Source organism: Pteropus vampyrus, unplaced genomic scaffold (assembly GCF_000151845.1).
Source record: "Pteropus vampyrus isolate Shadow unplaced genomic scaffold, Pvam_2.0 Scaffold300, whole genome shotgun sequence".
Lineage (NCBI taxonomy): Eukaryota > Metazoa > Chordata > Mammalia > Chiroptera > Pteropodidae > Pteropus > Pteropus vampyrus.
Window position 1 is genome coordinate 2391271 of NW_011889081.1, and position 24859 is coordinate 2416129.

A 24859-nucleotide genomic window follows, 5' to 3' on the forward strand; every position below is an offset into this window, starting at 1 on the left:
AGTCTCATTTCTATTATCTGTAGTTTATTAGGAGTGGAGAAGGGCAGGGAGAAGAGCTGCTCTTTACTGACTGCAGCCCCAGGTGTAGGTTCCCTATAGAACGCGCCCCCGCCTAAGAGCCAACACCCTGGCTCTGGCTTACACTTTTGTTCCCCTCCTCTGAGCAGGCAGGACAAGAGGCACCTGATCCGGAGCCAGTGTGTATTGGGGGTAGGGGGCACTGTGAACACAGCAGGCTGAACAGAAAGGGTAACCTGGGGCTGGGGCTGTAGCTTCCTCAGTCCTCTGCCCATGGCCTTTGAGGGGCAGGCTGGGATGGGGGTGTACTGCTGGGCCCCCTGGCAAGCACGAGGCTGAGGAGCCTTGCAGGGAGTGGGCCCCATCCTGGTGAGCGTGATGCCTGGAATCAGGAGAGGGTGCAGAGAAAGAGGCAGCAACCAGGCAGACACCCAAATTTTTTATTGGCAGGAATGGGGCACTGGAGGGTGGGCCCTAGGCCCTCTCACTGCACGGCTTGTTCGTTGGCGCTGCTTCCTGAGTCCTGTGGCTTCATCACGTCAGGCAGCTCTGGTGGGCTGGAAAAGGGCTCGATGCGCAGGGCCTCAAATGCATCATCTAGAGAGGAGAATAGAAAGAACTAGAAGGGGACTGCCACCTCTAGCTTCTGAGGACCTCTAGGCAAACACCTACCCAGGCAAAGTGAGTCTTCTCCATAGCCATGACCTCCCTAACCAACTGCCTGGGACCAGTGGCTCTACTGGAATGTCTCCCACCTCTACAGGGCAAACCTGACCCTGCCTGGCCATCCTTTTCCTCACCCTCGGGACCCATCTTGTTCCCTTCACATCCCCTCTCTACCAAGCAGTGATTTTTTAAAAAACAAAACAAAAGATTCTCTTTCATCTCTGCTTAAAACCTTCCAATATATTCTGAATAAAATATTAAATCCTTGCCATTATGTTCTCACATCTCCTGCCACAAGGCCTTTACATTTTGGTCCTCAGCCTGCTATGCAGTGACAGGGTTCAACTCACCACCTTAGAGAAACCTTTCCCAGCCACTGCATATAAGCAAGCATTCAGCATCCCAAAGCCCTGGTCGTTGCCTTGGGAGCACTTAACCACTAGCTGAAAGGACCCTGTTTCTTTTTACCAGCTGCTTTCCCCGCTAAAACATTGGCTCCAAAAAGGCCTTCACTGTTCCTGCTGTCACCTCAGCACAAGTTAATCAGCCACACTTTTCTCCTGTGCTTTCCTTCTGGGAGACTGTTCCCTTCACCTGGCTCAGGGTTCTCAATTGATTAGGCAGCCCAGGGAAAGTAAGTCATGTCTGGCAACAGTTTGGGCTGTCATAACTTTGGGTAGAAGGCTGCAAATACTATCTAATGGGGGTATATGGCCACCTCTGGTAGTGGACAGGTATGCCGCTAAGCATCCTGCAATGCACAAAACAACTCACACAGAATGCTCCAGCCCCAAATATCAATACAACTGAAGTTTAGACATCTGACTAGCTTAACTTACTAATCTTTCAAGCCACAAATCCACAGTGACAAAAATTATCTCCATCTTTCCCACTCGTGAAATAGTCTGGATGATGACATTTAACATGTGAACACTGTCATCTCCCTAACTGAAATCAGTTTGGGGTGTCTTTTCCTTCTACAAGCTGCACAAGGAAACAACTACCCACCCAGAAGTGCATTTTCACCCGTGGGAGAAGCCAAGAGTAGCCAGTCCATAGTGCACACTGTGGCCCCTACCATCTATCTGTAAAACAGGTCTATCAACATCTTCCAAGAGATGCTGCAAGCCTACAGGGTGCCTTTGTTCAAATGAGAAAGGGGCACATCCTCTAGGAGAATGCTGCCGAGCCCTGGCTTAGGAAGCAAAATAAGAGATGAGCTTTTAGCCCTCACCTGTGCCCTTCAGAAGGGCATGCCTGTACAGGGTCTGATTTGTACAAAGTCCGCACCAGCTCTACACTTGCCTCAGCGTCACTATGAAGGTCAGTGGGAACCCACATAAAGGCCCCCAAGGTTTCCGTTTGCTGAGCACTCTTAAGGCTGGGGGCTGGGGTGTGTAGGGGCTTAAGCTGCCTGGCTGTGAGGCTGGCCCTAGTATCACATCCCTTTATGGAGATGGGAACTCCAGGCCAGGAGGGACAGGTTGTGAAGTAGCTGCCTGAGGACACAGCTGCTGAGGTTTAGCAGTTATCCTTATCAAACTGAAAAGTGTGGCTAAAGTACACTCCCTCATTAGTCTTTGCTATGTTTTCTTCTAGAAAGCCAAAAAACAATTCCTTGTAGCTTCATTCAAGTTTACGCAGCCATCCACAAGGCCCCTAGGTCCACAGCTGTGAAAATATTTTAAGACCCCTGGTTAAATTTCCCAAGACAAAGAATAAAATTTAAATCTCGTTTTCCTGGGAGAAGATGGGGGTATATTGGAGGGAGGTACACCACCCCAACCACTAGGTTTCTAAACTCTGGGCAGGGTGGTGCTGGTGCATAGTTGACGAGTACAGGCTCTGGGGCAGGCAGGAGGACCTGGATCTGAATCCTAGATCTGGCAGTCCTAGAAAGTGACCTACTTCCCAGGTGCAGTTTGCTCAGCCCTAAAATGAACATCATACAAGTCTGGCCTGTACAGAGGTACTGGGGAATTAAGTGATACACTGCAAATACAGTGCCTGGCAGTGTCTGGCTCAGGAAAAGTCTTAACAGCCTGCATCTGAACCATGGCTCCCCACATAACTACTGGCAAGCCTCAAGTGTCCAAGTCTCCAAAATAGGAATGGCAGAGCTTAACTCCCAGGGCTATCAAGAGGATCAGATGGTATATCCAAAATAAAATGCAGAGCACAGGAACAGGTACTCAATAAGGCCTCTATGAGGTCCAAGATGGTGGCAGTAAAGGTGGAAGCTGAACTCCCATGAGCAAACTCAAATATACACATGTAGAGAGCAATTACTCCTGTGAGACAAATGAGGGCTGAATGAACAGCTAAATAAGGGAAAGAGACCAAATAGAGAAAGCTGAGAAGCAATGCTGGGAAGCCACAGTAGCCTTCTGAGAGCTGTGGGAACTCTTCTCAGAAGAACTAGTGAGCACCATTATTTACATTTCCTATACTTGACAGAGTAGGGAGCTCTTCACAGATGCTTTGGCCTACCTGCGGGATCACCACTGGGTGTTCTTGGCTACCCAGCCTTTTGCCTCCCAACAAAGAACAAGCAGGAACAGGGCATCACCACAAACAGCTGGCCTCCCTGCCAGGAGCCACTCCAGCCCCCACTGGGCAGCACCCCAGGTGAAAGCCTACACATATATCACTTCTGCACTAGACCACTTTCTGTACAACGAACAAAAGAGAGACTCTATAGAGAATGGTGGGGAGCCACTGGAGCTCTCCAGAGATTTGGGAATTCTACAAGGTTGGAGGCACCACAGTTGTTTCCCTGCAGTTGTTTACGTCACCCTCCACACCTCCACAGGGTGGGCAAGGTGCTCTGGCCCACCTGCAAGGTCCCTGCAGTGTGTTCCTAGACACCACCTGAGCCCATTTCAACCCTGAACAAAAGGAGCAAGCAGGATCAACAGGGCATCACTATACGCACTTTCCCACCAAAAACCACTCTGGCTCAGTGACCCAGTGCCCCAGGTGCCTCCTGCCAACCTGCCAAAACCACGCAGCACACACAGCCTACTTAAGGCCACTTTTACAAGACGGGGATAGACAGCTATTTTATCTTATTCATGTAAACAAACATGGAATGTCAAACAAAATAAAAGGCTGAAAAATATCTCTTAAATGAATGAAAAAAAAAACAAACCCTAAGGAAATGGAGACAAGTAATTTGCCAGATAAAGAATTCAAATAAAGTCATAAGGATGCACCCCAAACTTGAGAGTGGAATAGAGGAACTCAGAACTTCAACAAAGAGTTATAAGATATAATAAAAAAAAAAATATGTAGACTTGAAGGATATAATTACTGAAGCTAATACAGAAAAATGGATTAGCAACCTATAATACAAACTAGAAGTAATCAACCAATCAAAACAGCAAAAAGAATTTAAAAAACAAGGATGGTTTAAGGGACCTCTGAGATAACATCAAGTGCTCAAACATTCAAATTATATGGATCCCAGAAGGAGAAGAAAGAGAAAGGAACTGGCTGAAAACTTTCCTAACCTGGGAAAGGAAACACATCCTGGTCCAGGAAAAAAACAGTTCCAAACAAGAGTTCCAAAGAGACCCAAACCAAGACCTATTGTAATTAAAATGGAAAAAATTAAAGAGACAATCTTGAAGGAAGCAAGAGGAAAACAATGAATTACATACACCCCATTAGGCTATCAGCTGATTTCTCAGCGGCAACTTTACAGGACATCTTTAAAATGCTGAAAAAAGGAAGCTACAATCTAAAATAATTTGCCCAGCAGGGTTATTCAGAATTGAAGTAGAAATAGAGTTTCCTAAACAAGCAAAAACTAAAGGAGTTCATCACCATTATACCAGCTTTACAAGAAACATTAAAGGGTCTTCTTTAAGCAGAAAAGGAAAGTCCATAACCAGAAATAAGAAAATATGAAGGAAAAAATATCTCACAGGTGAGCTAAATGTTAATAAATGCAGCAAAACACATATCAAAAGCTACTACGAAAGTTAAAAAAAGGTATCAAACAATTCAAACTACAATAAGTAGAAGATGTACAACACAAAAATATGTAAACCATGACATCAATAACATAAAGCGTGGAGAAATAAAAATATAGTCCTTACAGAATACATTTGAACTTAAAGACCTTAAAATAGACTGCTGTGATATACATATACCTCATGGTAACCGGAAACCAAAAACCTACAAAAAATACACAAAAGAACAAAGAGTAAGGAACCCAAAGAAAACGCTAAAGAAAAACAGCAAACTACAAGGGAAGAGTTCCAGAGAAGAACAGAACAGACAACTATAAAAACAACCAAAAAACAACAAAATGGCAATAAGTACATACTTATCAATTACTTTAAATGGAAATGGAGTAAATGCTCCCATAAAAGTAGGGTGGCTAAATGCATTAAAAACACATGACCCATCTATATGCTGCTTACAAGACTCCAAATTGAAAAACACATACAGCCTGAAAGTGAAGGAATAGAAAAAGGTACTCCACACATATAGAAATGAAAAGAAAGCTGGGTAGCAACACCCATATCGGACAAAAAGACTTTTAAAAAAATGTAAAAAAAAAAAAAAAAAAAGACAAAGGAGGACATTACATAATTATAATGGGGTCAATCCAAGAAGAGGATATAACAATCATAAATATCTATGCACCCAAAATAGTAGCACCTGAACATATAAAGCAATTTATTAATGGACATAAAGAAAAAACTCCATAATAATAAAATAATAGTACAGGATTTTAATACTCTACTCACATCAATAAATAGATCATCTAGACAGAAAACTAATAAGGAAACAATTGCCTTATATGTCACATTAGACCAGATCAACTTAATAGATATTATTAGAGCATTTCACCCAAAACTGCAGAACACACATTTTTCCCATAGTGCACATGCAACATTCTCCAGGACAGATGATATATTAGGCCGCAAAGCAAGCCTCAATAAATTTAAGAAGACTGAAATCATATCAAGCATCTTTTTCAACCAAAATGGCATGAAACTAGAATCAACTATAGGAAGAAAACTGGAAAAAACATAAATATGTGAAGGCTAAAGAACAGGCTACTAAACAGAAGTATTAAAGAAGAAATGAAACAAAAAAAATCAAAAACTTTTGAAACAAATGATAATGAAAACACAACTTCTCAAAATACTTAGCATGCAGCAAAAGCAGTTCTAAGAGAAAAATTCACAGCAATATAGGCCTACCTAAAAAAACAAGAACATTCCCAAATAAACAATATAATTCTAAACATAAAGGAACAACAAAACCCAAAGTAAACAGAAGGAAATGATTAAGATCAGAGCAGAAATAAACCAAATAGAAATTTAAAAAACAATACAAAAGATAAATACAACTAAGAGCTGGTTCTTTGAAAAGATAAACCAAATTTACAAACCTTTAGCCAAACTCATCAAGGAAAAAAGAGAGGACCCAAATAAATAAAATCATAAATGAAATAGAACGTACAACCAACACCACAGAAATACAAAGAATCATTAAAGAATACTGCAAACAATTATATGCCAACAAACTCAACAATTTAGAAGACATGGATACATTTCTAGAAGTATATACCCTTCTAAGACTGAACCAGAAAGAAACACAAATCTAAACAGACTAATTTCTAGCAATGAAATTGAAGCAATAACCAAAAAACTCCCAACAAATTAAAGTCCAAGACCAGATGGCCTCACAGGTGAATTCTACCAAAGATTCAAATAATAATAAATACCTATCCTTCTTAAACTATTTCAAAAAACTGAAAGGAAAGAATGCTTCTAAACTCATTCTACGAAGCCAGCATTACCCTGATTCCAAACCAGAGACATCACAAAAAAAGAAAATTACATGCCAATATCCTTGATGAACATAGATGTAAAAATTCTCAACAACATATTAGCAAACCAGATTCAACAATACATGAAAGGATTATACAACATGACCAAGTAGGATTCATACCATGGATGCAAGGATGGTTCCACATCTGTAAACCAATCAACCTATATATCACATTAGCAAAATAAAGCATAAAAACCATATCATCTCAATAGATGCACAAAAAGCATTTTGAAAGAATTCAACACCTTTTTATAACAAAAACTGTCAACAAAGTGGGTAAAGAAAAAACATCTCAACATAATAAAGGCTATATATGACAAACCCACAGCTAATAACACAATCAATGGTGAAAGCTTGTCAAAAATAAAGTAAATGGAGCCACTGTAAGAAGGAGCCAAAGCTGCCATGCCAGGGGAGCTGCCTTTCATGTCTTAAACTTCAAATCTTTGGAATGTTAAGGCAAAATAACCTTTGGAATGGACCCAAAGCAACATTGTACCCCAAAGAACTGTTTGAAAAGATAACAAGAAAGCACTTATTATGACTACTGGACTGAAAATTAAAAACATTGTTTAGAATTAACATCAGTATGTTACCTGCACCAACAGAAATACCTCCTATTGATATAATCGTTCTCCTGTTTCTTATAAATACCCATTGCCTTTGTCTCCTAATCAGAACATTATTTGAGCTTCTGCACGAATCAAAGCTTCCCAAATAGCTTTTTTTTCCATCTCAAATAAATGCTTCTTGTCTCTTACTTTGAAAGGCCTTCCTTTTTATTTTCAAGTTAAGAAGCTGAAAGCTTCTATGGCCATGCCACCCTGAACGTGCCCGATCTCATCTGATCTTGGAAGTTAAGCAGGGTCGGGCCTGGTTAGTACTTGGATGGGAGAATACCAGGTGCTGTAGGCAATTAAAAAAAAAAAGGCTGAAAGCTTTTCCTCTAAGATCAGGAACAAAACAAACAAGAATGCCACCTATCACCACTTCTATTCAACCTACTGAAAGGTCTTGCCACAGCAATCACACAAGAAAAATAAAAGGCATCCAAACTGGAAAAGAACAAGTAAAACTCTCATTATCTGCAAATGATCTGATACTATATGAAGAAAACCCTGAGGACTTCACCAAAAAATTTAGTATAGTCACAGAATACAGAATCAATATAAAAAAATCTGTTGAATTTCTATATACCAATAATTAACGATCAGAAGAAATTAAGAAAACAATCCCATTTACTTCAAAAATGTAAATACTCAGGAATACATTTAGCCAAAGAGGTGAAAGATCTGTACTTTGAGAACCAGAAGACATTGAAGAAATGGAAGATACAAATAACTAAGTGGAGTAAGTCAGAGAAAAAACAAATACCAAGATTTCACTCATCCATGAACGCTTTAAATAAAAACAAAACAAAAAAAAATGAATAAACAAAACAGAAACAACAACAGATCTAGAGAACAAGCTGATATTTGCCAGAGAGGAGAATGGGGGTATGGGAATAAAAGGAAAAGTCCTCTGTAAAGGTAACCTGGTATCATGACTAGGGATCTCTGAATCCTTCATGAACTAGGCTTCCATTTCTTCAAGCATCTTGTTTGCTTCTCTTTTTTTGTTTGTGAGGGAAATAAATACATTGTCACAAGATATTGCCTGATGTTTGTATACTGGGAAGACACTGTCCTAGAGACTTGGAAAAACTGCAGGATCCCTGACAATCTCTTTCTTTGGCTGTTTCCACCCTGCCTGGCTGCCCTTCTCACCTGCTCGGAAGGCCAGCCCCACAGTGGCTGGGGCCTGCGGTCGCGCTGTCTGACTGGTGAATCCACACTCACCCAGTGTCTTGCCATCATCCAGAAGCTGGTCATCCTGAGGAAAGAGGCAAGCAAGGTCTCAGGAGAAGCCCCAGGAGGATCAAGCCCTAAAGACTTCTTTGGTCAGCAACTACACTGGAAGTCAGAAGGGGTAAGAGAGACAGCCCAAAGTAGGGCCCAGGACCACCCCAGAGTTTATCAAACACAGTTTCCAGGGCTACACTCAAGATTTTCCAAATCAGAACTTCCCAGGGTAGGGCTCTGGAATCTGCTCCCCACCCCATCCCCACCCCCCACCCCAGCCTGAACTGCAAGTGAAGAAGCCAGTGACCCAACCTGGCCACAGGCAGACCTGGTTTGAATCCTAGCTTTGCCCCTTGGACAGTTATCTTTTTGATGTGAAATTTCCTTAACTGTAAAATGAGAATTATTGGAATTCCCAACTCACAGGGTAGCTGGGTTGTTTCAGCGAGTGAAGGAATAGCACAGCCAGTGGGAAGGGTCCTTATCAGGGAAGCCCCAGTATGTATCAGGAAGAAAAGGCCTTTAGAGACCAAGGGAGAGTGAAAGATCAGTTTTCTAGTTTCCAGCCAAAAATTAAATCAATGCACTTAGGTGAGAGACCTCCCACTGCCAGAAACTTCAATCAAGGGTTGACACACCGGATTCCCCAGAGAAAACCCAAACTCCCAAGCTATCCTTGATGGGTAACTACAGCCAGTTCCTAAGCAGTGAACAGGGAGGCAGGCTTTTAGAGCATTGGCAAGTTGGGGACTTATAGTTGTTAGGTGAAGAACTGGCAAAAACTGACTCATCCTGACACTCTCCCTTTCTTTGCATCAAAGAGTGTCGGGGTTGGGGGGGCGGTGCAGTGTGATTCTGATGGGCCTACAGAAGATTACGGGCACCGGGATCAAATCTTGGCTGTTAAGTGGCCACCTCGCGAACCTCAGTTTCCTTAACTACACAGCAACGATGTCAAGAGCCAGCACGTTGCCAGGGGGCCGTTGTAGGGATCAGATGCGACGCTGGCCCTCTGCACTCAGCACAGGGCCTGGAGGGCGATTTTAATGCCATTCTTAGTCGATACCTCCCGTGTAGCGAGCGCTATCGGCGCTTCATCTTCCCGAGTCCCAACAACGGCTCCACGAGGGGAATTCGACCCGCGGCGGCCGCCACTGTTTACATCAACGACGCGATCGCTGTGAGCCCACGGCCAGGCTCAGGTTCTGGGCAGCGCCCACCCCCAGCCCCAGCCCAGGCCCTTGCCCGGCCCCCGCCCGCCTGAAACCGGCGGGGCCGCACCTTGTACAGCCGCTGCTCGTCAGGAGGCCGCTTAAGAATGCCCTCGACGATACGCTTCAGCTCAAACACGGTACTCGACTCCTTGGCGTCCGTGAAAATGGTGGTCTTGTGGCGTCGGATCATAAGGAACACGTCCTAGGGGTGGCGGGCCGGCGTGAGCGCGGAGCCCAGTCCCCCCCGCGCGGCCCGACGCCCCCGCCGCCCCCGGCCCCGGACCAGCGCCCCTCCCCCCGCACCCGCTCACCATCTCAGCAGCTGCCTCTACCACTCGACGCGCCGGCGCGACCGCGCTCCGCCCCGTTCCCGGCGGACCGCGCGCTGCCCCCCAGCGTGCCCTGCGCCTGGCGGCCACGCCCCAGTGGCCTCCATTTTAAACGATCCGTAAGCGAGTCGCTCACTCCCAAGGTCCGGCCGCCATCTTGGCGCCGTGGCGCGGGGCAGCTCGGGTTGGCATGGTGGCGGAGGTGGTGGGAGTCGGGGGGCAGGGCGGAGCTGGGGGTGGGGGGAACGCGGAGGTGGTGCGCTAGCTTGGAAGTGGCAAAGGTGAGGTGCTCGCGAGCGAGACGCGGGCGTAAACCCAGCCTCCTTTTCGGAATATCGGGGACTACCTTCATCAGCGTAGGGTACCTCTACATCTCAGGGAGGGTAAATGAATGATGTGCATCTTGGTCATCGGGGAGGCAAGACGTTCGCATCTCAGTGAGACCTGGGCTGCCATATTGAGAGGTCTGACTCATGATTCTGAGGCTTCCTGGCGGCCATTTTGAGGAGTGTAAGGAGTGTGCAGCCTTGGGTATAAGGATTGTTTCTAGTTCAGAGAGGCTTTATGGTCTGTAGGGAACTTTTGTTGGTGTTAGGGAGTGGACCAGGCGAACTTCCTGGGAAGACGCATTTGGCATGGCCGAAGTTGACGCTCTCCTACCAAGGAGGAGGAAAGAGAAACCCCCTGGTCCCAGGGGCCTTGGGCACCTGCCCACCTCCGAGCCTTGTTCTGCTTAGGCTCTGGAAAGGCTTGTAGACTTGATTTCCTTGTTTAGCCACCTTTCTACAGTCTAGGCCTTCCACTTTGGATGTTGGTCACTGTCCTGTGTCACCCCAAATTGTAGTTACGCTAGTGCGAGGGATGGAGGCTTTTCTCTCACTTAACCACTCCTTGGGAGAGGAAGAGCCTCAGCTGGCTGTTGCTGATGTTTGTCAGGGGAGGCATGCTGTGGCACCCAGCAAGAGCTGAGCCAGTGGATAGCCCTGGACATCAAACAGCTTTGCAGTTGTGGGGCTGCAGTTTGAGAATTCTTGAAGGTGAGCGAAATCTGAAGATGCTGCTGCCTTTGTAACGGGGGCAGGTGTCCTTGCCTCTCTCAGGACAGAAATCAAGAGAGTGGGCGAAACAATTTTGCAGAGAAAAAGATTTATTAAAGCAAGAGCTTGATGCACCAAGGGAGTGCACTCTGAAAGAGAATGGATGTGGCTCCCCAAAGTTTATAGGTACAGCGGTTTTATAGGCTCTTGTGATTGGGGGGCCATCTCTTTCTCTTTTCTTCCTCTACAGAGTATGTTGAGGCGGGTCCTGCGCAGTGTATCTACATGCTGCTTCATGTGTGGCATGTCTCATTAGCATCTTAAATCTCCACCTAGGGGAGTATTTTACTATGATAATGAGACAAGTTAATTATAGGACAGCCCTTTTTAATGTGCATGTGTAACTTTAGAAACTTTTCTTGGGCCCACTTATCTCGCGTGATTATGGTTCTGTCCACTCATTGTTTCTTATTGGCCAGGGAATGTGGCTCACGGTGGTTTTCCCCAGCTGCAGATTCCAGCTACATGACTACCTTTCATGACCACGGACCACATCTTGGCCCTGAATCAAGCTGGTGGCTAACCACACAGGCTCTGGGCTCTGACCAGCTGGTATTCAAGTCCTTGCTCCAGTGCTGCTTGTGCAGCTTTGGGCAGTAATCTCACCGAGGCCCAGTTTCCTCTTCCAGATGAAAGAATAACCGTTTCTAAAGTTTATGAGTCTCTTCAAGAGTTAGTGCTCAATAAATATTTCATAAACTTCAACCGTAGTTATTTTTGACCTCTACTCTCTGGTTCCTCAGGAGCCCTCTGAAGTCCCTTCCCCTCCTGTGACTCTTCCCTCCCTGCACCTCAAGGCAGCCCTGGCTCCCTGCTGGCAGGCCAGCTCCTGGCTGACCTCCACCTGGGCTCCATCCCCTGAGTCAGGAGGCAGTGGACACATAATTGGTGGGGTAAGTCCTCGGCTTAAGGTTTCCTTATGAATCTCAGTATCTTTGTGTACAGAGAGTTGGAAGCTTTAGATACTCTGCAGCTGAGGAGGGAGAGGGAAGGGAGAGTGGGGTGTGGACAGTGAAGGCCAAGGAGGTTGAAGTTTCTTGTTCCTTCAGCAGTTCTAGAAACTGAGCTCTGTCTACAGGGATGGGTGATCCTTGGCCTAGAAATGAGAAGATGGCAGGTCCCAGGTACATGAAGGTGGGCAGGGAGCTGTAAAGGGTCTAGGCTGGTCTCCAGACACAGGTGTGTGGGGGAGTCCTGGGCCTGGAGGTTCTGGCCAAGACTAGGGTACAGCCCCAGACTTACTCCAGGAATGATGGGGTAACAGGAAGGCAGAAACTCCAGCCAGGCCTGCCCAAGGGCTCCTTGCGCCTCTTGGGCAGAGGTTATGATGCCAGGTGGCCCTTATTCCTGTGCCTGGTGGAGGCCACCCCACTCCCAGGTACCTCCATTGCAGTGGGTAAAATCTAGATTTATTTCCTCTTGCTGTGTGACCAATGACTACAAACAGCAACTTAAAACAAGACAAATTTATTAAGTCACAGTTTTGGGGGCTGAAAGTCTGGGTGGACTCAGCTGGGTTGACCTGATGGGCTCTCATCTGGATGCTAGGGGGAAAGTTTGTTTCCATGCTCTGTCGGGTGTTGGCCAGATTCAGTTTCTTGCGATTGTACCACTGAGGTTTCCCTCTTCCTAAAGTCAGCCAGGGCTGCCCTCAGCTCCTGGAGGCTGCTTGCAGTTCCTTGCCACGTGACACACCCTCTCCCTACCATCTTCAAAGCTAGTGATGGGAGAACTAAATCCCTCCACACTTTGAATCTTGGCACTAAATCCCTCCACACTTTGAACCTCCCTGGGTTCCTCCAGAAAAAAAAGGGGCACACAGGCCAGGCTGGGCACTAGCTTACTTGCCTATCTCTGAGTATTCAGCCCAAGCCCTGGCTGGAGCTGTAGAGGATAAATGAACAGGAAGGGGAAAGTAGGGGTTTGAGACCCTGACACGTGGGAGGCTCCTGGAGGGGGGCTGGCAGCTCTGGTTTGGTGAGCCCCAAGGAGGAGGAGGCAGGGGATGGATAGATGGATGGAAAGATGGCCCCTTAGCTTTATCAGGCCTCTGAATCTCAAGTCAGAAGTGGCAGGGTTGAGGGAATGTGCAGGTCCCAAGATGTACCAGGTAGCACCTGATTCCAGGTCAGTGAGTGTCACCACATCAAAGGCTGAGGCAAGCCTGAATCCAGGGGCTGTAAATGGCCACATTGGTATAGACACCTGGGCGGTTGGGCAGGGCACAACCTTTGCCCCAGCTCACCACGCCTGCCAAGACCCAGCGCCCAGACTTCAAGCAGGTCAGGGGTCCCCCCGAGTCACCCTGTAGGAGAAAGGCAACCTTAGATCCTGGCCCTCTGGAGACTATGGCAGTCCTAGGGTTCCAGTCCCTTAGGTGGTACATCTGGGTTGGGGGCCAGGACACTGAACCTGGAAGGGGTACCTCTTGGGTCCTGGGTTCGAGGGAGGTAGGGTGCTGGACACGGGAGTGTGGACTCCAGAGGTTCCAGGCAGCTTCACGCACCTGGCAGGCATCCTTGTGGCCCTGGACGTAGCCAGCACACAGATTCCCCGGGAGCACTATGTGCTGAGCAAGGGGCACGTTGGTGCCCACGTGATAGAGGCGGTCACAGGTGTGCGAATCCAACAATGGCACCCTTACTCCCTGCAGAGGTCGCCACTCCGGGAGTGGCACTAGGGGAAGAAGGGGGATTTATGAAAGATGAGAGAGGGTCTGGGTAACCAGGGGTGGGTGGGAGGAGTCGCACCTGAGAATCTGACCTGAAGGACTGGGAAGAGGTTTGAGTGACTAAAGGGTCCCAGGGTGAGGCAATGGGGGGTGGGATTCCACGGCAGGGAGTTAAAGGGGGAACTCCTGGTTCTCCCCCAGTGCCGCTGTGCCCTACCTCTCCTCACCTCCTGGGTGGAGGCTGCCCCAGCCAGTGACCCAGCACAGAGTACCCGGTGGCAGGTGGGCCCTGGGCTCTGGCAGGCAGACGGGCTGGACTCGGGAGCTTAGGGGCACGGGTCGGTGCAGCTGCAGCAGCGCCAGGTCGCCGCGGGCCCTGTCTTCGGAGTAGTCCGGGGACAGCAGCATCCTCCGCACGGGCACCAAGAGAGCGCGGGGCGAGGCAGGACCCAGGTGCAGCGCCCCGAGGCGCACGCGGTACTCAGAAAGCAGCGCCTGCCTGTGTGACAACAGTGGGGCTACTTACAGCAGCCCCTCCACCAACCCTAGTAGTGCCCTAGTTCCCGAAGCCTCCCCGCGCCGTCTCAGCGCCTCTGCCAGGTTGTTTCTCGCTTTCCCTGGGCCTTGTTCCCCCCACACCCGCGTATTACCCTTGCTCGCGCCCAGCGCCCGCCCGCTGACCTCGGGAAGCAGTGCGCTGCTGTCAGCACCCACTGGGGGGCGATGAGCGAGCCGCCGCACACGTGCGCCCCGCGGTGCTGGATGCTCGCCTGCCACGGCCACTCTCCGGCCCGGGCGTCCTGGCCCCCCACAATCCGACTGAACACACGAGGCTGCCCGCAGGCTGCGAGAGGACAAGGGGGACGGAAAGGGTGGGCAGAGTACCGAGGGCCTGAGAGGCGAGTGGAGGCTGGGAGACAAAGGACCAAGGAGACAAAGGGCCAAGGTCAGGGAGGGGTTGGCTCCCAGGGTGGAGTGGGGACCCTAAGGCTTCCTGACCTGCAGACTCCAGCGTCTTAGCAGCTCCTGGAGGAGGAAGCAGGGAAAAGATTGGTTATGGATTTGGTGTCAGGTAAGGGAGTGAGGGGAAGGGAGGTCAGAGATTAGAAGGAGGGTGGAACATTTATGGCACTGACCTGGTGCCAGGATTTTGTGCAGTCTGTTACCTGATTTAACCCTCCCCAGAGCACTGTGAGGTGGGGACTTATACCCATTATGCAAATGAGCACATCGGGGTTTGGAGAACCCAAGGTTAGTGACAGAAAACTTGAATCACTGAAGCCAAGATTAGGATGCCCTGGAGTGCTCTAGGGGAACCAGGCCAGAAGGGGGTGAGATGGGACATCTACTAGCCAAGGTCCCTGTAGTCAGCACTCATAGCCCGCCCCCTCCCCTCCTCCACTCACCCAGTACCAGTAGGAGCAGGACCCGGAGACAGGAAGACTCCTTCATTCTGTCTTCAGGACTGGCTCAGGGGTTGGACACTGGTGAGAGCCTGCAGAGAGAGGGCAAGGTCCTAGCCCAGAGCACTAGGCACCCGCAGAGGCCCTTCTGTCTTCACTCAGACCCTAGTTGATCCCAGACCTATCATGGCCCAGGTTCTATCTGCTTCCCTCTGCCCAGACCCCAAGGACCACCCCTGCCCCCCCATCCCCCTGAGAGATTTGGGCACCCCAGACCTCCAGGAGAGCCTTGGAACCTGGCCCCTTCCCCATCCTCTATTGCCTGACAGCTACCCGCACCTGCCCTGGAAGCCCCTGGTCCCTGCTGTCACCTTCACGGCCTGGTACCCTCCTTACTGACTGGACTGGGGGAGGATGTGGGGGCTTAAAGGGCCAGGAGGGGTAGGGGCCTGGCGAGGGGATAATTAAGGAGGCCAGGGCGGGGCTTCAGCTTCACCTGTCCTGCCTCAAACAAAGATGCTTTGAGCAGTGCTTTCGAGGTGGCAGGAAAAGGATACCTGCATTTCTTAAAAGCCTGGTTTGGGCCAAGGTGCTGAGAACTGGGGCCAAGAGCCTGGGCCCAACTCAGCTAGGGTGGGGGGGTGGGGGGAGGGGGCCTGCGGTCAGGCCAGGAAGCTCCAGAGGATCCTTGGCAGCTCACCTCCAAACCTGACCCTGGCTCCTGGCTTCTTGCAGTCGCTGGGGCATCTGAGCACTATTGTTCCGTGCAGAAATTCCGGCTTGGCTGGCCCCACATGGAACCCAGACCTCAGGCCTGGGCCAAGTGTTCTCTGGACGGGAGCCTTTGTGAGCTGCATGACCCCAGCAGTCCTGTCACCTCACCGAACATCAGTTTTCTCATTGTAACAGGAGGAAGGGAAGTTCCAGCCTTACGGGGCTGCCTGAGGTTATGAAGCCCAAGTGCAGTGCCCCTACACACCTGCACTGTTGTCAGGGGTGGCTGTAGGGGCAAGGCAGAAGCCAGGAGGGCACCCCCTTCTGACAACTCCCCCACCTGCCTCCCCACAGTGGGGAGCTGTGAGCCAGGAAACAGAAGGGAGGAATCTACAGCAACCAGAGCTCCTCGTGCATCTTGAGCTCACAGCACTTTGGGATCTTGTAAAATTTCAGATCTGCCTGAACAAGTAAGTGCTCTTGAATCTGCCCAGCTGGCCTATTTCCTTGGCCATGCTGAGTTTGGGTTCTGGGAGCCCAATGAGGGGCCAGACACACTTAATGCCATCTTCTACCACTAAGCTACAGTATGGTGCTGCAGCAGCTCCCTAGGTGCTGACATTCTCACGGGGGCCTGCTCCAGCTTGGAGCACCCATGCCCTCAGGACACCCTCAACCCATGGGAGTCAGGAGAGAAGTGCCCACACTGAGCATCCTTGTCTTGCAGAGGCCCGATGCAGGGCTGCGTTCTCCATGATTTTTCAGAGGGCCCCCATGGGACTGCACCTCACTCAGTTGCCCACAACAGTAACCTCCTCATTCAGGCAAATGTCATCAGGTTCTTCCTTCCCTGCCTCAGTTTCCCTCCTCACCAGGGCTTCTTGGTATCACCTCCCAAATAAAATACACCCCTGTCCTGGTCTCAGGTTGGCCTTTGGGAGACCAGAGTAAGACCAAGAACCCCTGACATCTGTGTGATGGGGACACCAGCATGAGAAGTGGGGTGTTCAGGGGTTTTTCCTCCACTGTACCCCAGCCTTCCTGGTGCTACTAATGTCCTTTCATAAATTATCTTTCTAGTTGAACGAACCCAAGAGGGTTCTGCTGTTTGCAACCCAAACCTGTATAGTACAGATGGGTGGAAAAAGATTTAGGAGTTAGGGAGTGGTCTTGGGGTGAATGGGACACAGGTGACCACGAGGGTGTCCAGGAAGTCACCTGAGTCCACGGAATGCTCTGCAAGGCATCAGTTTGAACATGCACATGTGTTTATTAGCAAATGACACTGAAAGGGACCAGAGCCTGATCTAGCAGAGTGTCCTGCCACTGGGGTGCCCACAGCCCTGGGTGAATGTGCCCAGTGTTGTAGTAACTACTGTACCCTCACAGGCTCAGCTGTGCTCAGGCCAGTTGCACAAGGAGAGCAGCCCAGAGCAGAACAAGGAGCAGCAGCAGTGGGCAGGGGTCTGGCCTGGGTGTGCTGTGGGCCATGATCATCCGGATCCAGGTGAAGTACCTACTGACATTGGTGTAGACACCAGGCCGGTTGGGCCTACCACAGCCTATTCCCCAGCTCACGATTCCAATCTGATACCACAGCCCATTCTCTTCGCAGGTCAAGGGTCCACCTGAGTCACCCTGGGGAGAAGAATGGGTAAGCCTGGCCTGGGGTGGGGCAGGAGGGACCAGTGGAGAGGCCGGGAGAACACATAGGGCTTTGGAGCTGGGCAGGTTGGATGCAAACCCTACTCCTCCCCCCGGAAGTGACCAGACCTCAGTTTCTGTGTCTGCAAAGTGGGACAATAGTCTTTACCCCTCGGGTTTCACATGAGATTCAAAGGAGGTGCAATTAATGCAAAATGAGAAGCTTATTTTACAGGCAGGATAAGTAAAGGCTGCAATGATTTTCTCATGAATAAACTCTGAGGGTGGATTGGTGGGGGTCATGGGGGTTGCTCTCAGGCTCAAGGTTGAGAGAGGTGGTGCTTGGTTCCAGCAAGGCCCTGGTTGGGGCAGGGGCACTCACTCTGCAAGCATCGCGGCCGCCATTCTCAAAGCCAGCACAAATCATGTCTTCCCAGATTCTATTGGGCCGTTGAAACATTTGGTTACACCTGGAGTTGTTTATGATGGAGACCTGCACTTCCTGGAGCTTGTAGGGAGATGGCAGCTCTGCATGAGAGTGGAGGGAACAGAGAAAGACAGCATCCTGAGCCTCTCCTCTGCCATCTGGTTGGGAGAAATGATATGAGTTATAGGGATGGGGGTCCCTGGGGCACCCACAGTGCTTGGGCCATTGCTCTTGATGAGTCTGCTGCTCTAGCCCAGCACATCACAAATGTGACCAATATCACAGAATGACCCCAATGGCTGGACAGGCTGTTACAGTAGCTCCCTGAGACTCGGATTCTCTATCTGAAGCATGTAGATAACAGTCCCTGCTCAAGCCACTGGAGAGACCTTAGCATGCACAGGAGGTGAGACTAACACAGCCGCAATTGTTTATGATTAGTATACTGCAGCTGCAAGATCCAGGCCGAAAACTTCCCAAATTTGATGAAAGATGTGAATCTATACACTTAAGAATCTGAACAAACTCGAGTAGGATAAACACAAGGAGATGCATACCGAAACACATTTTCATCAAAATATCTAAAGACAAAGACAAAGGGAGAATTCTTGTACACAGCAAGAGAAAAGCTACACATCAAGTATAAAGAATCTTCAACAAGATTAACAGCCTAACTCTTTTCAAACACTCCAGAGGCCAGAAGGCAGTGGGAAGACATATTTGAATGAAAGCCTAAAACAGTTAATGAATTTTATATCAGGCAAAACTACCCTTCAAAAAATTAAGGAGACTTAGGAAGACCAGGTGCTGTAGGTGTCAAAAAAAAAAAAAAAAAAAAAGGATCGTAAGCTGACAAGGTCCTTGCAAACTGTGAGGTCAACCAAGGGTCGCCTTGCCTAAAAAAAATTAAGGAGAGATTAAGGCATTCCCAGATAAACAAATGTTGAGAGGTCATCATTGGTAGACCTACCCTATGAGAAATGGGAAAGGAAGCCCTTTAGGCTGAAATGAAAGGACACTAACCAGTAACAAACCCATAGGAAGAAATAAAGAACACTGGTACAGGTAAATAGAAAAGCCAGTATCATTATAGTTTTGGTTTATAACTTTTTTCCTATATAATTAAAAAGACAAATGTATAAACAGTAATTATAAATCTTTGTTAATGGTCACACAATTTATAAAGATGTAAATTGTGACAATAATAACTTAAAGGGGGAGAATAGAGCTGTATAGGAACAGTTTTTGTATGCTATTGAAGCTAACTTGGTATTAATTCAAAATAGATTGTTATAAGTTTAAGTTGTTAATTGTAATCCCCAGGACAGCCTCTAAGAAAATAACTAAGCAATATACAGAACAGGAAATGAGAAGGGAATCAATACAGCACACCGATAAAAATCACAAAACACAAAAGGATGAAATAAGATACAAAAATATATAAGGCATAGATACAGATATACTAAGATGTGACAAGATATAGAAAACAAATAGAACAATGGTAGAAATAAGTCCTTCCTTATTGGTAATTAATATAAATGGATTAAGCACTCCAATTTAAAGGTAGAGATTGGCAGACTGGATTAGAAAACACAGGCTCCAACTATATACATCTACAAAACAATTTTTTTTTGATCCAATGGCACACATAGGTTGAAAGTGAAAGGTTGTAGAAAGAAATTCCACGCAAATAGTAACCAAAAAAGAGCTGAGTTTGCTATAATAATGTCAGACAAAAAAAGACTTTCAGTCGAAACTTGTTACAAGAGTTGAAAGACATATATAGATGAAAGCGTCAAATGTCAAGAAGATATAATTATAAACATCTATAGACCTAACAACGAAGCCCCAAAGTATATTAAGCAAAACTGACAGAACTGATGGGAAAATACACAGTTCTACAATAACAGCTGGAGACTTTAATACTTCACTTTTATAATGGATAGAACAACCAGAGAGAACAATTAGAAAATAGAGAACTTGAGAAACAGTATAAATTACCTAGACCTAACAGATATATACAGAACAATCCACCCAAACAACAGCAGAATATACATCCTTCTCAAGTGCACATGGAATACCTTCCAGGATAGATGATATGTCAGGCCACAAAATAAGCTGCAACAAACTAGAAAAAATTGAAATGATTCAAAACATATTTTCCAACCGTAATGGACTAAGGCTAGAAATCAATAACAAAAGGAAAGTTGAAAAATTCACAAATATGTAGAAATTAAAAAACATTCGTAACCAATGGATCAAAGAAGAAATCACAAGGAAAATTAGAAAACACTTTGAGATGAATAAAATGAAAACACTACATGGCAAAATTTATGACACGCAGCAAAAGCAGTTCTCAGAAGGAAATTTATAGCTGGAAATGCCTATATTAAAAAAGGAGAAAAATCTCAAATAGCCTAACTTACATCTTAAGGAACTAGAAAAAGAAGAGCAAACTAAACCCAAAGGGAATAAAAGGAAGGATATAATACATAGAGGAATGGAGGAAATCGAACTAAGGAATAGAAAAACAATAGAGAAAATCAACAAAACCAAAGTTGGTTCTTTGAAAGATCAACAAAATTGACAGTGAAAGTGGGACATTACTACTGATCCTATAGAAATAAGGACTATAAGGGAATACTATGAACAATTGTATGTCAACAAATTATATAACCTAAAGGAAATGTATAAATTTTTGAAAACAAAAACTCAAGAAAAAAATAGAAAATCTGAACAGTCCCATAATAAGTAAAGAGATTTGAATCAGTAGTCAGAAACCTCCCAATGAAGAAAATCCATGGACTATATGGCTTCAATGATGAATTCTACCAAACACCTGAAGATATTAACACTGATCCTTCTGGAACTCTTCCAAAAAAAGAATAAGGAACACTTCCTAACTCATTCCATGAAACTAGCATTACCATGACACCAAAGCCCAGACAAAGACATCAAAAGAAAAAGAAACTATAAACCAGTATCTTTTTATGAATATATATGCAAAAGTCCTCAACAAAATATTAGCAAACCGATTCCAGCCGCATATTAAAAGAATTATACACCATGACCAAGTAAGAGTTATCCCATGAGTGCAAGGGTGGTTCAACATAAGAAAATCAATCAATATAACATATTATACACTACATTAATAGAATGAAGGGAAAAAACACATAATCATCTTAATTGATGCAGGAAAGGCACTTGGCAAAATCTAACACACTTTCGTTATAAAAACACTCAATAAACTAAGAATAGAGGGAACTTCCTCAACATGATAAAGGTAATATGTGAAAAACCCACAGTTAACATTACACTAAATAGTAAAAGACTGAAAGCTTTTGCCCTAAGAACAGGAGCAATAGAAGGATGCCAATTTTTGCCGCTTGTACTTAACATTTTATTGGAAGTTCTAGTCAGGGAAATTAGTCAAGAAAAAGAAATAAAATATCCAAATCAGAAAGGAAGAGGTAAAACTATATCCACAAATGACATAATCTTATATGTAGAAAATCATAATACACGAAAAAGGACTAGAGTTAATAAACTAATTCAGCAAATTTGCAGGATCCAAGACACAAAAGTCAGTTATATTTCTATATAGTACCAATGAACAATTCCAAAAGAAAATATAAAAAGAAATTTCACTGACAATAGCATCAAAAAAATAGTTAGGAATAAATTTAACTGATAAGATACTTGTGCTGAAAAACTACACAACATTGCTGAAAGAAACTGAGGACCTAAATAAATGAAAACATATGTTGTATTCATGGATTGCAGACTTATTAAGATAGCAATACTCCAAAAAAGTGAAGGGAGTAAGCAGTAAAAATTGATAGTTACAAAATAGTCACAGGGATGTGAAGTACAATATAGGGAATATAGTCAGTAATATTGTAATAACTATGTATAGTGCCAGGTGGGTACAAGAGTAATCACAGGGATCACTTCTTAAATTACATAAATGTCTAACCATTATGCTGTACACATGAAACTAATATAAAATAATTTTGAAGGTTAACTCTAATTGAAAAATAAAACTTAAAAAAGATTGCAATACTCCCCCAAAGCAATCTACAGATTAATGTAATCTCTAGCCACATTCCAATAGATTTTTTTAGCAAAAATTGACAAGCTAATACTAAAATTCACATGAAATATTAGATTCCAAATAATCTAAACAATGTTTAAAAAGTAGAACAAAGTTGAAAGACTCACACTTCCCAATTTCAAAACGTAAATCTACAGGGATCAAACAATAAGGTTGTGGCATAAGGATACACATATGGACCAATGGAATAGAATTGTGAGTCTAGAAATAAATCTATACATCTACGGTAAATCCATTTTTGACAAAGGTGCCAAGACAGTTCAATGGAGGAAAGAATAGTCCCTTCAACAAATGATGTTTGGACAACTGGACGTTCAAATGCAAAAGAATGAAGTTGGCTCCCTTCCTCATACCATATACAAAAATCAACTCAAAATAGATCAAAGACATAAATATAACCACTAAAATAATAAAACTCTTCAGGAAAATGTAGGAGTAAATCTTTATGACCTTGAATTTGGCAATGATTTCTTAGATATGACATCAAAAGCACAAGTAGCAAAAGGAAAATATATAATTTGGACTTCAAAGTTTAAGAAAATTAAGCATCAAAGGACACTGCCAAAAAAAAGTGAAAAGAAACCTAAAGAATGGTAGAAAACGTTTGCAAATCATATACCTGATATATATTCTAGTATCCAGAATATGTAAAAAACCATGACCATTCAACAACAAAGACAAGTCAATTTAAAAATAGGTAAAGGACTTGAATAGGCATTCCTCCAAGGAAGACACACAAATGACCAACACGCACATGAAAAGATATTCAACATAACTAGTCATTAGAGAAAAGCAAATCAAAACCACAATGAGAGATCACTTCACACACACTAGGATGGCCAAAAATAAAATTAAATTAAAAAAGGAAAATAACAAGTGTTGAGGAGAATGGGGAGAAATTATAATCCTCATTCATTGTTAATAGGAGGTGCAGCTGCTGTGGAACATTGTTGGTTCCTCAAAAAGTTAAACATTGAATTACCATGTAACCCAGCAATCACCCTCCTAAATATATATGCAGAAAAATTGGAAAAAGGTATTCAAACAATCATTTGTATACTAATGTTCACAGCAGCTCTATTCACAATACCTAAAAGGAAGAAATAACACAAATGTCCACTAATGAATAAAATATGGTCTATCCACACAATGGAATATTATCGCCATGAAAAAGAATGATGTTCTGATTCATACTACAATGTGGATGAACCTTGAAAACATTATGCTCAGTGAAAAAAGCCAGACACAAAAGATCACTTATTGTATGATTCCATTTCTATGAAATATCCAGAATAGGTAGATCCATAGAAGCAAAATCTTGTTAGTGGTTGCCAAGGGCTAGAGGGAGAAGATAATGGGCAATGATGGTTATAGAATTTCTTTATGGAGTGATGAAAATGTTTCGGAGCTTGATAAGACTCGTGGTTATACACTGCTAATGTACTAACTGCTACTGAACCATATACTCTAAAATGGTTAGTTTGATGCTATGTGAAATCTCAGAAAAAGAAAAAGGTGAAATCCGCCCCCCTACATACACACACAAAAGGATGAAGTACAAACACATCCTACAACGTGAATGAACCTTGAAACTATAACACTGAGTGAGAGAAACCAGGCACAAAAGACCACATACTTTATGACTGCATTTATATGAAGTGTCCAAAATAGGTAAGTCCACAGAGACAGAAAGCAGATTAGAGGCTGCCAGGGGCTATGGCCCTAGGGCAATGGGAAATGGGAAATAATGGCTAATAAGTATGGGATTTCATTTTTGAGATGATGAAATGTTCTGCAGTTAAATGGTGGTGATGGTCCACAACTCTGTGAATATACTAAAAACCACTAAATTGTATATACTTTAAAATGGTAAAATTTATGGTTTGTGAATTAAATCTTAATTTAAGAAAACAAATGCCTAAGTCCTTTCTGAAAACTCCACCCCCAAAACTCCCAGACACCTGCAGGTTGGGGGACATGGCCTGGAGGAAGCTGGCCCCCTCTTAACTTTGGCTTCTGGTTCACAGTCTCTGGGTGGGAGAGAGAACTGCGTGTGGGTACAGAAAATCCTACCCTTTCAGGGGAAGAAGGAGTGGACAGCAGGTGGGGAGATAATGCTGAGCGGGGACCACAAAGGGGCCCATACATAGACCAAGGTAGGGGCTGGTACAACTGCAAAGGGAGGATAATGCCTCCATCTTTCCATCTTTCCCTCCTATCTGTCCCCAGCCTCACCCATATCCTCACGGATTTGCCCCCAGCCGGTCACCCAGCAGTCAGTCCGGTTCTGGAAGTCGGCGGAAGAGGCCAGAACACAAATGGGCCTGATGTACTTATTGTAGGTGACAGAGGAGGACAGCCTCAGCAGAGCAATGTCATTGAGTAAAAACCCCCTGAAATAGGGGTGCATAAAAATGTCCTGCACTTTGTAACGATGGTAGAAGGCCCGCAGGTTCCAGAAAGGTGGCTTGGCAGACAGCTCACCCAATTGAACCATCCATTCCGAGGGATCCCTGTGCCTGGCAGGAAAGGAGAGAGCAGTCAGGGACCTTAGTGGAGGGTGTGCCACCTGGGCACACCTGCAGCCCACTCCCTGAGTGGAGACTGCCCAGGATGCTACTAGGGCTCATCCTGAACACCATGAGCTTCATTCTTCTTAAAGGACAAAGTGTCCAGTGAAGAAAAGTGAGAACTCAGAGAGGCTGAAGCAAAAGCCCCAGAACCTGGAGATGGGGATGGGGATGGGACAGGAGGGTGCCTCCCCCTCCCACGCCTCCCCGACCACCGCCCCCGGGGTCTGATCTGGCCAGCCACTTAACCAGCCTGTCACATCCTAACAACGAGCAGACAAACAAACCAACCAAACAA

At 45.7% G+C, this 24859-nt stretch overlaps 3 protein-coding genes and 1 pseudogene across 4 annotated transcripts in view; 1 reads left to right on the forward strand and 3 right to left on the reverse strand.

Annotated features, from left to right (window-relative positions):
- Window positions 1-2: 2 nt before the first annotated feature.
- Window positions 3-10044, reverse strand: ELOB (elongin B). The gene is made up of 4 exons (XM_011376607.2): window positions 9904-10044; window positions 9660-9794; window positions 8304-8409; window positions 3-615 (listed from the first exon to the last, which is right to left on the reverse strand). The coding sequence occupies exons 1-4, from the start codon at window positions 9904-9906 to the stop codon at window positions 503-505; spliced, it is 357 nt and encodes a 118-aa protein (XP_011374909.1). The 5' UTR covers window positions 9907-10044; the 3' UTR covers window positions 3-502.
- LOC111730077 lies at window positions 7344-7452 on the forward strand (annotated as a pseudogene).
- Window positions 10045-12298: 2254 nt separating the features above from the next.
- On the reverse strand, window positions 12299-15831 carry PRSS33 (protease, serine 33). Of its 2 annotated transcripts, XM_011376609.2 has the most exons (7): window positions 15793-15831; window positions 15096-15184; window positions 14689-14715; window positions 14371-14533; window positions 13917-14188; window positions 13525-13694; window positions 12299-13323 (listed from the first exon to the last, which is right to left on the reverse strand). In XM_011376609.2, exons 2-7 carry the CDS (start codon window positions 15139-15141, stop codon window positions 13165-13167), a joined length of 837 nt encoding a protein of 278 aa, XP_011374911.1. In that variant the 5' UTR covers window positions 15142-15184; window positions 15793-15831; the 3' UTR covers window positions 12299-13164. The 2 variants fall into 2 exon arrangements, with proteins under 2 accessions (XP_011374911.1, XP_023376990.1); XM_023521222.1 differs by lacking the exon at window positions 15793-15831 and having other exon boundaries at window positions 15096-15475.
- A 1073-nt stretch (window positions 15832-16904) lies between these two features.
- Window positions 16905-24859, reverse strand: part of LOC105303161 (serine protease 41-like) — a 12215-nt gene continuing 4260 nt past the window's right edge. Inside the window, exons 2-4 of the mRNA XM_011376630.2 lie at window positions 24227-24607; window positions 17833-17978; window positions 16905-17444 (exon numbers count right to left, since the gene is read on the reverse strand). Of these exons, the coding sequence (XP_011374932.1) occupies window positions 17208-17444; window positions 17833-17978; window positions 24227-24607 (764 nt within the window). The 3' untranslated portion in view covers window positions 16905-17207. The remainder of the gene's footprint in view (window positions 17445-17832; window positions 17979-24226; window positions 24608-24859) is intronic.

What these genes read in the sequence shown, in the direction of transcription:
- PRSS33 (XM_011376609.2), bottom strand. Translation starts at nt 15,141, where the DNA reads ATGAAGGAGTCTTCCTGTCTCCGGGTCCTGCTCCTACTGGTACTGG. An exon ending in CCTGCTCCTACTGGTACTGG is followed by an intron (nt 14,716 to 15,095) that starts GTGAGTGGAGGA and finishes TTCCTCCTCCAG; the next exon opens with GAGCTGCTAAGACGCTGGAG. An exon ending in GCCACAAGGATGCCTGCCAG is followed by an intron (nt 13,324 to 13,524) that starts GTGCGTGAAGCT and finishes TTTCTCCTACAG; the next exon opens with GGTGACTCGGGGGGACCCCT.
- ELOB (XM_011376607.2), bottom strand. An exon ending in ACGAGCAGCGGCTGTACAAG is followed by an intron (nt 8,410 to 9,659) that starts GTGCGGCCCCGC and finishes CTCTTTCCTCAG; the next exon opens with GATGACCAGCTTCTGGATGA. An exon ending in GGGGCTGGCCTTCCGAGCAG is followed by an intron (nt 616 to 8,303) that starts GTGAGAAGGGCA and finishes TCTCCTCTCTAG; the next exon opens with ATGATGCATTTGAGGCCCTG.